The following is a 15,495-nucleotide window of genomic DNA, read 5'->3' as shown; positions in this document are numbered from 1 at the left end:
AGCAAAATCGTGGTGGAGTCATTTTGAGAAATTTGCTCCTAAAATCTTGCTGAGAGAGAAAGATCGTGTGCTAACTGGAAGAGAGAGAGAAAAAATATAATTGACGTATTTCACGTCTTAATGGTAGTGCATATAATAAATATGTATTTTGTTATAAAATTTAAAAGGTAGCTATATGTAATAATATTTTAAAATTATTTTAGTTTATAATAAATATGATGTATTAGTTTGCTATAAGAATCTTTTAGGTATGTTGTACATATTTGAAAATAAGCCCAATAGTAGTGGGCTCTTAAGTACTGATCCAGCAGAAATCTAAACCCTTATATAGTTTCAACACAGTTGTCTTCAAAACCCCTCTCAAAAAACCCTAGTCTCGTCCCCCTCCCTGTTCTCTCTGTCCTGCGCCAACCATGGAAATCGACAATCCTCCTCCGACAGAGAAACCGGCGACAACACTACCGGCAAAGCCCAATTTCCAACCTCTAAAAGCCCACGAAATCTCCGACGGCCAAGTTCAGTTCCGGAAAGTCACAGTCCCACAGCACCGCTACACTCCGTTAAAAAAAGCCTGGCTTGAAATCTACAATCCAATCTACGAGCAGATGAAAATCGACATCCGAATGAACCTCAAAAAACGTCGGGTTGAGCTCAAAACCCGACCCGACACGCCCGACATCAGCAACCTCCAAAAATCCGCCGACTTCGTTCACGCTTTCATGCTAGGGTTTGACACGTGTGATGCCGTAGCATTGCTCCGTCTCGACGAGTTGTACGTTGATTCGTTTGAGATTAAGGATGTGAAGACGCTGCGTGGCGAGCATTTGTCTAGGGCTATTGGGAGATTGTCGGGGAAAGGAGGGAAGACGAAGTTTGCTATAGAGAATGCGACGAAGACGAGAATTGTGATTGCGGATACTAAGATACATATATTGGGATCGTTTACGAATATTAAAATTGCTAGGGATTCGCTTTGTAGCCTTATTATGGGGTCTCCTGCTGGTAAGGTTTATTCTAAGCTTCGATCTGTTACTGCCCGATTGAATGAAATGTTTTAATTTTTGTTTTTTTTTGAATTATAGATTTGCAATGTTTAAGTGTATTAAAATTTTGAGCTGATTGGAAAATTTTGTCTGAGATATGTATTGTGACTCTGTTATTTGTGGTCTTTAAATTTATGCAATTTTAGTAGTGGAATGGAGTATAATATATTGTATTTGGTTTAGCTTGGCTTAATGAATTGGTTTGGGTCTTTTGAGCAATCGGTTGTTTAAATTGTTAAAGCTGTGTGTATTGTTTACTCTTGGAATTGGACTTTACATCGACTGTATAGAATTGGCAAGGTAGAGAATTGTTAATATTGAGTTTTAGATATAATTGGAGTGGTGAAACTCTAGTTGGTTTGCTTCTCTGATCCTTCATTAAAGAGGTAAATAGCAATATTCGACTAAGTTACATCTTGCAAAAGGCATTTTCTTAGAATTCAAAGTGAATATTTGGGTTTCCTCTGGAAATCATCGTGTTTTCATTTTAGCTTCCTGGTTCCTGCTTTAGCTCCAGTCATTCAGCAGGAGTCTCAATTGAAGAACATCTATTAATCCCATTGATTTTTATGATCATGGACTTGTAAAGCGGGCAATTAGGAAAGGGGAGCTATCATAAATAACTTTTGAAAGTTTTAATTATTTGAGACTGCCACTTCCAGATTTATGCCATTTTTTGCATGACTTTTTGCCTTATGGTTGCATTTCTTGTATGTCAAACCATTCTAAGTGGCATAATAAGGAGTAGTTGTTGAGTGAATGTACTGCAGTAGCTGGAAGTTTGTGACTGATTTTGATCAAGTTGAAGATTAGTTACAATTTGGCGTTTCTAATCTTATGACTAATTCACTTTGCAGCTCAATATAGGTTTGCCACTTTGCCTTTGGGTCCTTTTATGTTAAAAAGGAATTATTGTATGCTTTTATGTGTGTAAGTTTATTACTTGAGATAGTACATATGTTACATATTATTAGCAGACGCAAGGATTGCGCCTTCGGCATTATCCATCATTAATCTTGTCAATGTGCTGGATTAATTTTGCCTTTTCAATAGTGTTGGCAGCTTAGCTGCTTTTCCCAAACCTCAAGCTTCGACCCGTACTCACCTCCCCACGCACACACAAAAAAAGAGAGAGAAGTTCATTCAAGAGTGCTTTATGTGTTAGCTGCTCATTAGTGCGCACACACAAAAAAAGAGAGAGAAGTTCATTCAAGAGTGCTTTATGTGTTAGCTGCTCATTAGTGGCTCTTTGAAGAGTTACTAGGGCTTTGGTTAAAAGGATTGATCTTTAACCACTTTATGCAATGGCCACTTAGAAAGGAAGGAACATGACGTTAGTTGCATTTTAAGTTTAGTTAGTTACTAAATAAAGTGTTTGGTTTAGCGTTAATGATGGTAGTTAGTTATAATACAAGTATTTTTATAGATATTGAGCAGTACATAAATACTGAGCTGTATACGAGAAGCAAAGCATGAATTGAGCCATGGGACTGGAGTCGTTTGTAAATTCTGGATTGCCTTGGACATTTTTATTCCAAGGCACCAGGATTGTTTGCTGCCTAATGAGTTTATGATCTCAAGTTTGCAGAATGCTTACCTTTGAATTGTAAGAAAATAGTTGATTCTCATGGATGTGCAGATCTTGCACAGAGTAGTTAGGAACATTTCGATAATTCAAAGTCTTCCAACAATCAGAAAAAATTTATTTTGTGTGTCACACAACTACACTAGTTATGTGAGGCCTCCTTTTTGTCTCACACAACTTTGTGGTCCCAGAATTTTGTGGACCCAAATGTGTAAGATATGGGTCCACAAATGTGTGGGATAAAAAAGACACAACTAAGGACACGGTTGGCCATAGATTTTGCCTACATTTTGGCCAAATTTCAAAACTTTTGTATTTTATAAAAGAGCCCGTGTAAAGATGTTGCTTCGTCTTGTCGGTCATCTGATAGTTTATCATGTAGTTCATTATAAAAATGATAATTTTGTATCAAATTTATTTATGTTTAGGACTATGGTACTGTTGGGTATTTGTGATAGTTTTTAGAACTTGTGTGTATAATAAATTTGGAAATCTATTGCCAAACGCTAGCTAAGTCAGTTGTGTGAGGCACACCATAAAATCACTCGAATGATCAAGTTTTGCGTTGATTGTCGGTTTACCATAACACTCCTCCTTTATTCGGGTTTGAATTCGACAATATGAGTAAGCTCATACATGCTAGTTTTAAACAAAAATTGTCTACGTCTATTGTACATAGCACGTATTTATTAGGTGGTTATAAGGTATCGGATAAAGCTACAATTTCCATTGTCCATATGGAATTTCTTTTGTGCAGAAAAATAAAGAATGAAAAACATAGATGCCTCAAATCATAGAGCTACCTATATTATGCTCGCTGGAGTAGATCACATTATTGAAATTAGTGATTAATAAAGTAAAACTCCTACTTGACGATTTAGACGTAAGTGCTACAAGATCGCATGCACTGAATTCATAGGTATAGAACCAAACTCCTTAGTTTTTTCAAGTGAAATCCCTAGTATATGAAAAATTAAATTGTTAGTGTCTGGTCAAAGGAAAATTGGGTGGAAATTTTCTGTCCATTCCTCCCCCTCCCTCAAATTCTTGGATTGAAACGGGGTTCAAAAACTGGTGCTCGTTTGATAGTTTTTGCAAAACAAGTTACACGTCTCTTCAACTCTTCGGAAAACATAAAGAGCAACCTTTTAGGAGATTTTTAAGTTTTCCTAAAATTTTAGAAAAAATCAAAGTTTTGAAAAATATTTATTAGCTTATCTAGGGGTGGGCATAGTTTGGGCAAACCCAAAATCCGGAATTTTTGGATTTTTGGTTTGGATTTACGGATTATGGATTGCATTTTGTGTTTAATTTTTAAAAATTTTGGATTTTGAATTGGATATTTGATTTGGTACTTCGAAATTTCGAATATCCAAAAATCCAAAATTTTATTCTTTATATTTAGTCCATTATCCATATGTCAATAGTAATAAGTTCAAATACCCTACTCATTAGATATTATCTCATATATTCAATATTAGTTATAAAGTTACTGTCAGAATACTTTCTATTTGGACATGGTTTTATTATTGCTACTTCTTATCGGCTTCATTAATGTCTGTATTATATTTCCTTGATAATAATTTCATTACTTGAATATTTTATTTGGATGATTGCAGTGAGAATAAACTTTTCAGGCAATTTAACATGAGTACTTCATTTGGATATTCATTTTTGTAAAAAGAAAAAACATCTCAACTTATAAGCTCAAAATCGAAAAATCCAAAAATATCCAAACCGATTAATCCGAAACCGAATTTAAAAAATCCGATCCAATCCGAGCTTATTTGGATTGGATTTGGATTATCATTTCTTCAATCCGAAAATCGAAAATTAAAAATCAAAAATCAAAAGTCAAAAATGATATTTTCATATCCAATCCGAACTGCCTTGAACGCCCACCCCTCTTTTAAAAATCATCTTACATACACTTTTTACGAAAAACTTTTTCACACATTTTTCCAACCAAAAAGGTAAAGCGACAAAAATTTTGTTTCGAGAAAGTGGGTATCCGACCCAATAGAAGGCCCAAAGAAGCTAATTGGACCATTCCCAAGGCCCGACGGCGAGCCGCCTCCGAAAACATCACTTTCTTGATGGTCAAGCATAACTACTTTGGCACATTAGCATATACCCCCTCCTTTGTTTATTTAAAAAGAAAAAAGAAAAAAACGTAATAAACATATTTTTTGCATAATATTTTTATAAAAATAACAGCGTAATTCATCACCATTCACGCTTAACTCTTTCTTTTCCCCTTTGACTTAAAACAATTATTCCATTTTTATTAATTGTTTTCTCAAAAACAACATGAACCATAACTATTCATCCCTAGCTTTTTCTTTTATTCCTTTTTTATTTTCTTTTGCCTTCTTCATCCAAAATATTTTTTTTTTTCCTTTTTTACTTACTTGTTTCTGTACTATTGGTGCACAAGTCATGCTTCTTTAGATCTTTCTCCTTACTTATTACAAAAACTAAAAGACTTGAATTCATTTACGTCAAATCATTTAAAATAAAGTTACATGCAAGCATTAATAAAAAGTAGACCTATAATCAGAGGCGGACTTACATTATATCTTGACGGGCCACTGACATCCAAAAATTTCAATAAAAACTCCATATATATATATATATATATTTATAATTTTTTTCAAAAAAATAATCAGATATTAACATATACCCCATATCAATCTATATGAGCAATAATAAATTTATATTGAATACTATAATGCTCCCGCGATCATCGAATCCTGGTTCCGCCTCTACTAATGATACTAACAATAAGACAAATTATTACTACTGTAAGTCTGTAATAACATGTAAAAACATTTTAATAGTGTAATTTTTATTTTTTTTACATTACCCATGGATATTAGCTAAGCTCAAATAAAAATCTAAATAAACAAATATTTTATTTCAAGATTCTCACGTGCCCCCTCACGTGTAAAACCTAACTAATCTCACTTTTCTCGAGTTTTCCTTTTCTTTTTCTTGTGAAAATTTCTACAATATTCTTTTTTATTATTTGTTCAACAAGTGTAGGCTTCCGATTTTTCAGCTCAGCAATCCAATAAAACCCCCCCATCACCCGTTCATTAGTTTCTCCACTACAACACCTTTTGGTCTCTCTTCTCCTCTACTATATCGCTTCCTATAACTCCTCCTCTGTATTAAGGTATTTTCTCTTTTACATAAATCTATGTTTATATCTTTTATGTTCTTTGATTTGACCCTACAGATCTGATTGATGTACTAATTTTCTTGTTTTTTTTGGGTGAAGAAAATTTTAAGATCTGAGATATGGGAAGTTCAGGAGATGCATGGAAATTGAAAGACCACCCTAAACTTCCAAAGGGAAAGACAGTAGCTGTGATTGTTTTGGATGGTTGGGGTGAGGCTAAACCTAATGAGTTTAATGCTATCCATGTTGCTGAAACTCCTGTTATGGACTCCCTCAAGAATGTAAGATTTTTGGTTCTCATTTTCTTTTTTTGGTTAAAGATTGTAACTTAATGGATTTATGATTTGTTTTTCTTATCTGGGTCTTTGTTAAAAATCTTTTATTGGGTGTTCCTGGAAAAGCTCATGTAAATGCTTTTTTTTAATTTCTTTGGTTAAAGATTGTTGCTTTATGGATTTATGATTTGTTTTTCTTATCTGGGTTTTTGCTAAAAATCTTTTATTGGTGTTCATGGAAAAGCTCATGTAAATGCTTTTTTTTAATTTCTTTGTTTAAATATGATTTAGCCGAGGGTCTATCGGAAACATAAGGCTGCGCACATAGTATACTCCCAAGACCCCGCTTGTGGCAATACACTTTGTTGTTGTTGTTGTTTAAAGATTGTTGCTTTATGGATTTCTGATTTTGTTTTCTTTATCTGAGTTTTTGCTAAAAAAATATTTTATTGGGTGCTCCTGAATAATGGAGATTGAATAAGGCTCATGCAACTGCTATTTTTTTTTTGTTTAAAGATTGTTGCTTTATGGATTTATGATTTCTTTTCTTTATCTAGGTTTTTACTAATAAATATTTTATATGGTGCTCCTGAAAAATGGAGATTGATTAAGCTCATTGAACTGCTATTTTTTAAATACCTTTGGTTAAAGATTGTTGCTTTATTTATTTATGATTTGTTTTATTCATCTTGGTGTTTGCGAAACTTTGTTTTATAGTACATGCTCTGAAAAATGGAGACTGATTAAGGCTCATGGAACTGTTTTTTTTCTTTGTTGCTTTTTGGATTTATGATTTGTTTTATTTATCTTGGTGTTTGCTAAATATTTTATAGGGTGCTCCTGAAAAATGGAGATTGATTAAGGCACATGGTAATGCAGTGGGACTGCCCACAGAGGATGATATGGGTAACAGTGAGGTTGGTCACAATGCTCTTGGTGCTGGAAGGATCTTTGCTCAAGGGTGAGCTCTTTGCTTCTGTACATATGAAAGAAATTCCTGTACATGTTATTCTGTTGTTGTCTTTTGAAAAGCTTGTTTTTGCTGGAGTATTCAGAGATTTTGTAGGTTGTTAATGTTTTTTTTTCTTTTTTGTTGGGGGATTCTTATCTGTTTAATTCAGTCTGAGATTAGTTGTTTAAAGTTAATGTTATATGATTCATGCAAAAAAAGAGATTAGTACTTTGGAACTGAGTGGAGATTTTTGATTGGTATTGGGACCAGAATCTTGTTTGATGCCTTAGAGTTTAGTCCCAAAAACTCAGTCTTAACTAATCAAACCAAAGAGAAAGAAAAATAAACAGAAATCAGAAGCAAAGGAAGAGCTTTCATCAATGCGTGGATCAATTGCTTTCTCTCCTTGATTGGCTGCATAATTGCTGTACCTTTCGTACTATGGCCCACATTGCAGTACAAGCAGATTAGCTTTTGAGACTGCCTATTTCTACCACCATTCGCTATTAAGAACTTGGTTATACTTAACTGATTCCATATGATTTTATGCAATCACTGGATTAAGGGAGCTATTCTTCCCTTGGTGTTTTTTTAATTTAAATAGTTGCTTATTGTTGTCTCTAATGTATTTCTTTGTAGTGCAAAGCTTGTTGATCTGGCCCTTGCCTCTGGTAAAATCTATGAGGGAGAAGGTTTCAAGTACGTTAAAGAATGTTTTGAAAAAGGAACTTTGCACCTCATTGGACTCTTGAGTGATGGGGGTGTCCACTCCAGGCTTGATCAAGTGCAGGTATGCATATCAGTTTTTTAAACAATACAGTGATGATTGATTTACGTTTTCCAGATACCTATTGGTTTCCACTCACTTCAAAGTCAATAACAAGTACTCCCTCCGTTCTACTTTATGTGAACCTTCTCGGAGTACGAGGGTCAAACAGACTAAATTTTGATGTGAATTCGAGCATAGAATTCCTAAATTATTTGAAATAATATGTTACCTTCTCAATTGTTTTTTGAAATAATGTGTAGAAACTATACAAAGAGTACTATAAATCACAATAATTCATAACTCAAAATAGTTGAAAGTATTTTCAAAGGATGTGGTCAAAGAAAATCTTGTTCGACTCCCCAAATAGCAATAGTGTAACATAAAGTGGAATAGAGGGAGTACTATTTTTCTTTAAGTCGGTATATTGATTGAATTTTCTAGTGCCAAAAGAGATTGCTACATGTAATCTTGATTTTGGTTGCAGTTGTTGCTGAAAGGTGCTGCTGAGCATGGTGCCAAAAGAATTCGTGTCCACGCCCTCACTGATGGGCGTGATGTTCTAGATGGTTCTAGTGTGGGCTTCATGGAGACTCTTGAGAATTCTCTTGCACAATTACGTGAAAAAGGTATTGATGCCCAGGTTGCATCTGGTGGAGGTCGCATGTATGTTACCATGGATCGATATGAGGTAAATTTGTGGCTTTTAAATATCTGCATTTTGGATTTTTTTTTCTTCCGATAATGTTTGCCTCCTGCACCTAATATTGGTCAAAGCTTCTAATGCCCTGCGTAAAGCTAGAAGCAGCCTTCATTTCAATAATCCGTTAAAGAGACTTTTTTGGTTAACATTGGCTTGATAGAATTTTGTTTAAGTTTATCTTCTTCAACTTGTCTAGGTATATGATTGATGCTGAATAATTTAATCATATAAAATTTGTTGTTGTTGCTCAGTGCTTCCTTTTGTAACTGTCTTCTATCTTAATATGTTTGCCAAAGAAGCAATTTGTTTCATTGCTGTCCACTCTTAGTTTTAACTGTATGTTGTTGTACCCCTTCGACTCTTTTCAACATCAACATTTCATGTCTATAGTTGTCTCCTAAATATAATGGGGCGGAGCCTAACTCAACTCCAAAAGCCAGCTCATGAGGTGAGGATTGTCCAAGACCATACAAAGAAACTACACCCCATTACCTCAACTAATGTGGTACATTCAAACACCGTGCACGCCCAGAACTAAACAACTAGATGTGGATAACATAACATAGAGGCTCATCATTGGATAACCAAACAATAGGGATAGATCTGGCTATATCATGTAATGAATGAAGAGATGAAGAGATTTTGACAATTCTGAGCTTGAATTATTCCCTCAAGCTATCGGGGGTCAAAAAGTGTACAGGACAACCTAAAATCGGATAGAATCAGATTTACATGTCAAAATAACGATCCCCCTAATTGGCCCTAATTGATATATACAACATTCTCCTCAGTTGCAGCTTATTTACATTATCATATTCCTAACAGACACCAATAACACATAGCTGCTTATCAAAAAAAGGTAACAGAGCAGAGTTTCAATATACAATACTTTTCGGGGACCACCGTACTACCTTGACATTGATGTGTTCTGTTGTTTGTGATATAAACAGTTCTTCTGAACCTTCAAGAATTTTTTTCTTTGGTTGCTTTTTTCTACTGTGCTCATCAGGTCAATTTGATCAAGTTGACCTGATGCTTCAGGCTTGTACTGTCTTCTATTATCTTTCCTTCACAACTGTCATTAGTTATCATACCAACTTCCATGCTTTAAACAAACTTTCTGGGATTTCATTCTTCATGTCCTATTGTTACTTATCATTCATTCATTCATTTAATGCCAGAATGACTGGGATGTCGTTAAAAGAGGTTGGGATGCTCAAGTTCTTGGTGAGGCTCCACACAAGTTCAAGGATCCTGTTGAAGCAGTTAAAAAGTTGAGGCAGGAACCCAACGCCAATGATCAGTACTTAGCCCCTTTTGTTATTGTTGACGATAATGGAAAGCCCGTTGGGCCTATTTTGGATGGTGATGCTGTTGTGACTTTCAACTTCAGAGCTGATCGTATGGTCATGCTCGCAAAGGCCCTTGAATACGAGAACTTTGATAAATTTGATCGTGTACGAGTCCCTAAAATCCGTTATGCTGGTATGCTCCAATATGATGGTGAGTTGCAGCTTCCCAGCCACTACCTTGTTTCCCCTCCAGAGATTGACAGGACATCTGGGGAGTACCTAGTGCGCAATGGTGTTCGGACTTTTGCTTGCAGGTAGGTTGATGTGATATCTCTTCTGGTGCCTTTGTTTGGAATACCTTGCAGAAGATTGAAATTGTTATTATTTGTTCAAAATGCCTGATTTTATTGTATAGGCTGCTGCTAATTTTATCAACATAAACCTGGAAGTCAAACAGCCTTTATTGTTCGAAAAAAGTGAACTAGAGATTAAATTAAGAGTTTATTCGATAGATTGATATGCCATTCTACATAATAAAATATTCTACATGAAGAAACATCTATACAGAAGTTTATAATTTTTTTTTGAGCTAGTATTAACAACTCTTATTCTTGTTTAAACAGTGAGACTGTTAAATTTGGTCATGTCACCTTCTTTTGGAACGGAAACCGCTCCGGGTATTTTAACGAGAAATTGGAACAGTATGTAGAAATTCCAAGTGACAGTGGGATTACATTTAACGTTAAGCCAAAAATGAAGGCGCTGGAGATTGCTGAAAAGACTAGAGATGCCATCCTTAGCGGGAAATTTGACCAGGTAATATATGGAGTTGCTTTGTGAGTGTTTATGTTTTCAAAAAAGACTTTCTTTTTAAAAAGATAGAAAGCTTACCCTGGTTTCTGAATTATTTATTAGGTACGTGTGAACCTACCTAATGGTGATATGGTGGGGCATACTGGTGATATCAAAGCAACGATTGAAGCTTGCAAGTCCGCTGATGAGGCTGTCAAGGTAATGATGCTTCTTTGGATTCAATTGTTCTGAGTGTCATAAGATTTTCCTGTGATTTTTTTTTTCTCACATTTTTGCGATATCTTTAATGTTTTGCGATGATAGCTGTCATTGGACATCACTAATGGTTGTGACTTAATCTTTCTTGCAGATGATCCTTGACGCTATTGAACAAGTTGGTGGAATATATCTCGTTACTGCTGACCATGGAAATGCTGAAGATATGGTTAAGAGAAATAAGAAGGGAGAGCCAGCTCTTGACAAGAACGGGAATATTCAGATACTCACTTCTCACACTTGCGAACCTGTAAGTAATTCATTCATTTTTTCGCAATGAAAACCTTAATTTTGTTTCTGTTTTTTCTTTTTTCGTGTGGAGATCTGAGATATAGAAAACTGGAACAGCATGCATTATTCTAATTTCATGAGACATGAGACATCAATTAGTACAGGGAGGCAAGGCATAGCCATAATTTCAACTTTATGGGTTTTGGTATTTAGAACGACGACTTCGAATGCTAATAACTGGGTTCTGAATTTAATATTTCTACATATTTAATGTTTAACGCAAATATATTGTTTGAGCAAAATCTAATGGGTTCGGGTGAACTCGTACCCCAGTAGGGAGGAGGGTAAGGGGGACCTCCTGATTAGTAAATCTCAGGATTGTGTTAAATACTAATCTTTGTCATCTTTCCAAAGATTTTGTAATATGAAAATCTATTGAAACATATACAAAGAGTTATTGAAAACACTGGTTAGAAATTCGAAAGAAAGGTTTAACTTAGCAATTGCATCATTGCATGTGTGCTCTCCTATTGCTGGTTTGGTTCGTGGAATCTATATTTTTTTTTCCCCTTATAGGTTCCTATTGCAATTGGTGGTCCTGGACTGGCACCCGGTGTGAGATTCCGCCAAGATCTCCCTACTGGTGGGCTTGCTAACGTCGCTGCAACCTTTATGAATCTGCATGGCTACGAGGCACCAAGTGATTACGAGTCAAGCTTGATTGAGGTTGTTGACAACTAGATATCTCAGAGATTTTAGGGGAGTTGAAATTTTGGCGCAAGTTGGAAAGTGATAATGACTACATCTTATACTCTTTCCAGTTTATTTGAATAAGACATTTTTGAGCTTGTATTAACAGAAGTTGACATTCTATCCCATGGCCCTTGTTAAGCTATGATGGAAGGAAGAATACAACATACTGTTCATGTTAAACCCCTGTAATCTTTAAAGGCATCAAGTCATCTTGAGATTAAGTTTTCGTTTGGTGGCTAAAAGTTCTTAATCCTCTACTATATGTAGCATGAAATGCATAATCTGTTTGATGCTCCTTATTATTATTACTAGTCTCTCGTCACGTGCGTTGCATGTGTATCCCGAGAAGGGACAGATCCAGGGTTATGGTATTGGATTCACGTAAGACGTTGAGCATAATTTATGTGTGAAAATCCCCTAAAATTGTAACAAATAATAATATGAACCCATAACTTTTAAAACATAATAGGTTCAATAAAACAAATAACAATAATCTAGTGTAAACCACGAGTGAATGGATTCAATGCTAAAATCTTAAAGATTGAAACCCATAGAATTTAAATCTTGGTTTGGCCTTTGATCTCAAGTTTTTTAGTACAAAATATTTAAAAACACATGAGTAATTTAGTACAAAATTTTAAGAAAACCATGAGTCATTTAATACATTTTTTTTAAAAAAACCATCATATAAGATTATTAAAATATGTTTTTGAGCAATAAAATAAAAACTCTCACATTTGTTATAAATGAGATGAATGCATGTGAGTGAGGAATGCATTTGTCTGTCCATTTAACGTACTTTGTATTCATGTACTCAATTAAGAAGTACATTAACTTAAAACCTTTGAATGTATTTGTACCTTTATAAATAGGGAACTTTTGACCCTATGAATAACACACCAAGAAAAGAAATAATAAAATCATTCTCCCTCACATATATTTTGTCTCCATTAGTATATTGTTCTATTGTGCTCTCATTTCTTAACACGTTATCAACACGGGGTTCTAACCGAGGTTATCTGTTTCATCCGAATTTTATCTTCGTCCTAAAAGAGGTAGTCAGTTTCTTTTCCAATTCAGGTATACATTCCTATGTTTATAACGTTTCTATTAGGATCTTCTTTAACCTGCAATTTAATTACCATATGCATCACTTGTTTTGAATATGATTATAATAATTGCATTGATATGAAAACAATAAGTTTTGGTTAAATTGTTATTTCATTATATAAACTACGAAGAAGTTTAATCCTACACATAAATAAATAAGGATTAAAATTGAATTACAATAATTAGACTAATTAAGCCCACATCCAAATATTCTAACAGAATATGCATTTAGAAGGAATTCTTGCAGAATTTTCAAAAGGTTTAAATGTGTCTTCAATAAATTTATCACCTAAGTGTACAAACTAATTAATGACTTTAAAATTAATAATTGAACTATTAGATGAATCGTATTGAATGTTGAAACTTGTCGGAATTGATATCATCTAGTTTTATGCCTACTAAGCTTATTGAAACGTATTCTAAGTAGAACAAAATTATACTAGTACATATTAATTCAACTTATTTATTCTATGGAAATATACTTACATGTCTAAAATTTTTGTGGGTAATATTAAACACTAATTTATCATCGCACTGCATATAATTGTTTGTTTGATAATTTTACATATAGAATATTAATACACAATTATGTATTTGTCACGACCCAAAATTTCACCACAAGAGTCGTGATGGCACCTAGTCTCTAAGACTAGGTAAGCCGATTTCCATTACATTTTTGAAGCTATTTTTTTTGAAACTAACAACGGAAATAATTACAATATACAACCTCCCAAGACTGGTAGTACTGAGTCACGAACTCTAACTGAAGACATAGAATGATCACGAGGACCGAATATACAATACTGTTTGATTACAAGTTAACAGTACAATGAAATGAAAAGACTCCAAGGGACTGCGACAACCAAGTAGCTCTACCTTGAATACTTACGATCCCGCTTTAACTCTGCTCAAGTCCGTTATCTTCAATACCTGGCTCTGCACAAAAATGTGCAGAAGTGTAGTATGAGTACGCCACGGTCGGTACCCAGTAAGTATCAAGACTAACCTCAATGGAGTAGAGACGAGGTACAGTCAAGACACTCACTAGTCTAATAACCTGTGCAATATAATATACAAAATAATAGGAAACAAATAACAATAGGACAACATGGAACAACCAGTGATATGCACAACAGACAACAAGAATACCATTAATATCACTCAATAATTAATAAATACAAGTACACCCAATTAAATCAATGTAATGACCCGGCCGGTCGTTTCGAGAGTTATAACCCCGTTTTCCCCATTCCTACTTCTTTTTGTGTTATTAAGCTATATTATATTATATCGGGTTAGTTGGTTCGAGTCCGGAAGGAACTCGAAGTGAAATGAGACACTTAGTCTCATAATTGAAAATTTTAAGTTAGAAAAGTGAACCGGATATGGACCTATGTGTAAACGACCTCGGATTTAAATTTTGATGATTCCAATAGCTCCGTATGGTGATTTTGGGCTTAGGAGCGTGTCCGAAATATTATTTGGAAGTCCGTAGAGGAATTAGGCTTGAAATGTCGAAAGTTTTATTTTTGAGAAGTTTGACCGGGGGGTTGACTTTTTGATATCGGGGTCGGAATCTAATTCCGAAAATTGGAATACCTCTGTTATGTCATTTAGGACTTGTGTGCAAAATTTGAGGTCAATCGGACGTGATTTGATAGGTTCCGGATTTTTTTTTTGTAGAAATTAGAAATTTCAAAGTTCATTAGGCTTGAATTGGGGCGTAATTCATGGTTTTAGCGTTGTTTGAGGTGATTTGAGGATTCGACTAAGTTTGTATGATGTTTTAGGACTTGTTGGTATATTTGGTTGAGGTCCCGAGGGCCTCGGGTGAGTTTCGGATGGTTAACGAATCAAAAATTGAACTACAATAGCTGCTGCAATTTCCTTGTATTGGAAATTTCTTCTGCCAGATTCGAGCCCAGAAATCTCTAAGAAATCGAGCCCAGATCGAGCCCACGATCGAAGCCATGATCGAGCCCAGGGTCGAGGGCCACGATCGAAGCCATGATCGAGCCCAGAGTCGAGGGCCACGATCGAAGCCATAATTGAGCCTAGGGTCGAGGGTCATGATCGAAGGCCTAGGATCGAGAACCAGGATCGAGAACAGGATCGAGGGCCAGGATTGAGGACCAGGATCGAGGACTTCGATCGAAGGACAAGATCGAAGGCCAAGATCGAGGCAGAACCGAGGTTGTCTGGGCAGAATTATAAAAATAGGGACTTCGTCCCATTTGTCATTTTTGACAAATTAGAGCTTGAGGAGAGGCGATTTTTGATATATTTTCAAGGAAAACTTAAGGTAAGTCCCTTGTGATCATTTCTACTCCATAATATTGAATTAGCACCGAATAATCCGACTAGATTACATGATTTTGAGGTATAAATCGGAGATTGGAACTTAGAAATTTGGAAATAAGATTTGTAGATTTGAGGGTCGAGTTGAGGTCGGATTTTGGTAAAATTGTATGGGTAGACTCGTGGTTGAATGGGCTTTCGGATTTTTTTAACTTTTGTCGGGTTCCGAGACGTG

At 35.1% G+C, this 15,495-nt stretch overlaps 2 protein-coding genes across 2 annotated transcripts; both read left to right on the top strand.

Moving 5' to 3' along the window:
- Positions 1–341: 341 nt before the first annotated feature.
- On the top strand, positions 342–1,262 carry LOC107807302 (uncharacterized). The gene has a single exon (XM_016631656.2). The coding sequence runs from the start codon at positions 414–416 to the stop codon at positions 1,056–1,058; it is 645 nt and encodes a 214-aa protein (XP_016487142.1). The 5' UTR covers positions 342–413; the 3' UTR covers positions 1,059–1,262.
- Positions 1,263–5,636: 4,374 nt separating this feature from the next.
- LOC107831677 (2,3-bisphosphoglycerate-independent phosphoglycerate mutase-like) lies at positions 5,637–12,094 on the top strand. Its single transcript, XM_016659462.2, has 10 exons — positions 5,637–5,806; positions 5,912–6,093; positions 6,921–7,048; positions 7,679–7,829; positions 8,293–8,496; positions 9,690–10,114; positions 10,424–10,616; positions 10,716–10,811; positions 10,963–11,118; positions 11,676–12,094. Exons 2-10 carry the CDS (start codon positions 5,932–5,934, stop codon positions 11,838–11,840), a joined length of 1,680 nt encoding a protein of 559 aa, XP_016514948.1. The 5' UTR covers positions 5,637–5,806; positions 5,912–5,931; the 3' UTR covers positions 11,841–12,094.
- Positions 12,095–15,495: the final 3,401 nt, after the last annotated feature.

The sequence above is a fragment of the Nicotiana tabacum genome, chromosome 2, assembly GCF_000715075.1.
Source record: "Nicotiana tabacum cultivar K326 chromosome 2, ASM71507v2, whole genome shotgun sequence".
Lineage (NCBI taxonomy): Eukaryota > Viridiplantae > Streptophyta > Magnoliopsida > Solanales > Solanaceae > Nicotiana > Nicotiana tabacum.
The sequence above is the reverse complement of the archived record's forward strand: the minus strand, read 5'-3'. Positions and strand labels throughout refer to the sequence as shown.

Excerpts from the sequence above, each read along its gene's own strand:
- LOC107807302 (XM_016631656.2), top strand. The coding sequence starts at position 414 with ATGGAAATCGACAATCCTCCTCCGACAGAGAAACCGGCGACAACACTA.
- LOC107831677 (XM_016659462.2), top strand. The coding sequence starts at position 5,932 with ATGGGAAGTTCAGGAGATGCATGGAAATTGAAAGACCACCCTAAACTT. Across the intron at positions 6,094-6,920 it reads TTATGGACTCCCTCAAGAAT|GGTGCTCCTGAAAAATGGAG; the intron begins GTAAGATTTTTG and ends AATATTTTATAG. Across the intron at positions 10,115-10,423 it reads GTTCGGACTTTTGCTTGCAG|TGAGACTGTTAAATTTGGTC; the intron begins GTAGGTTGATGT and ends TTGTTTAAACAG.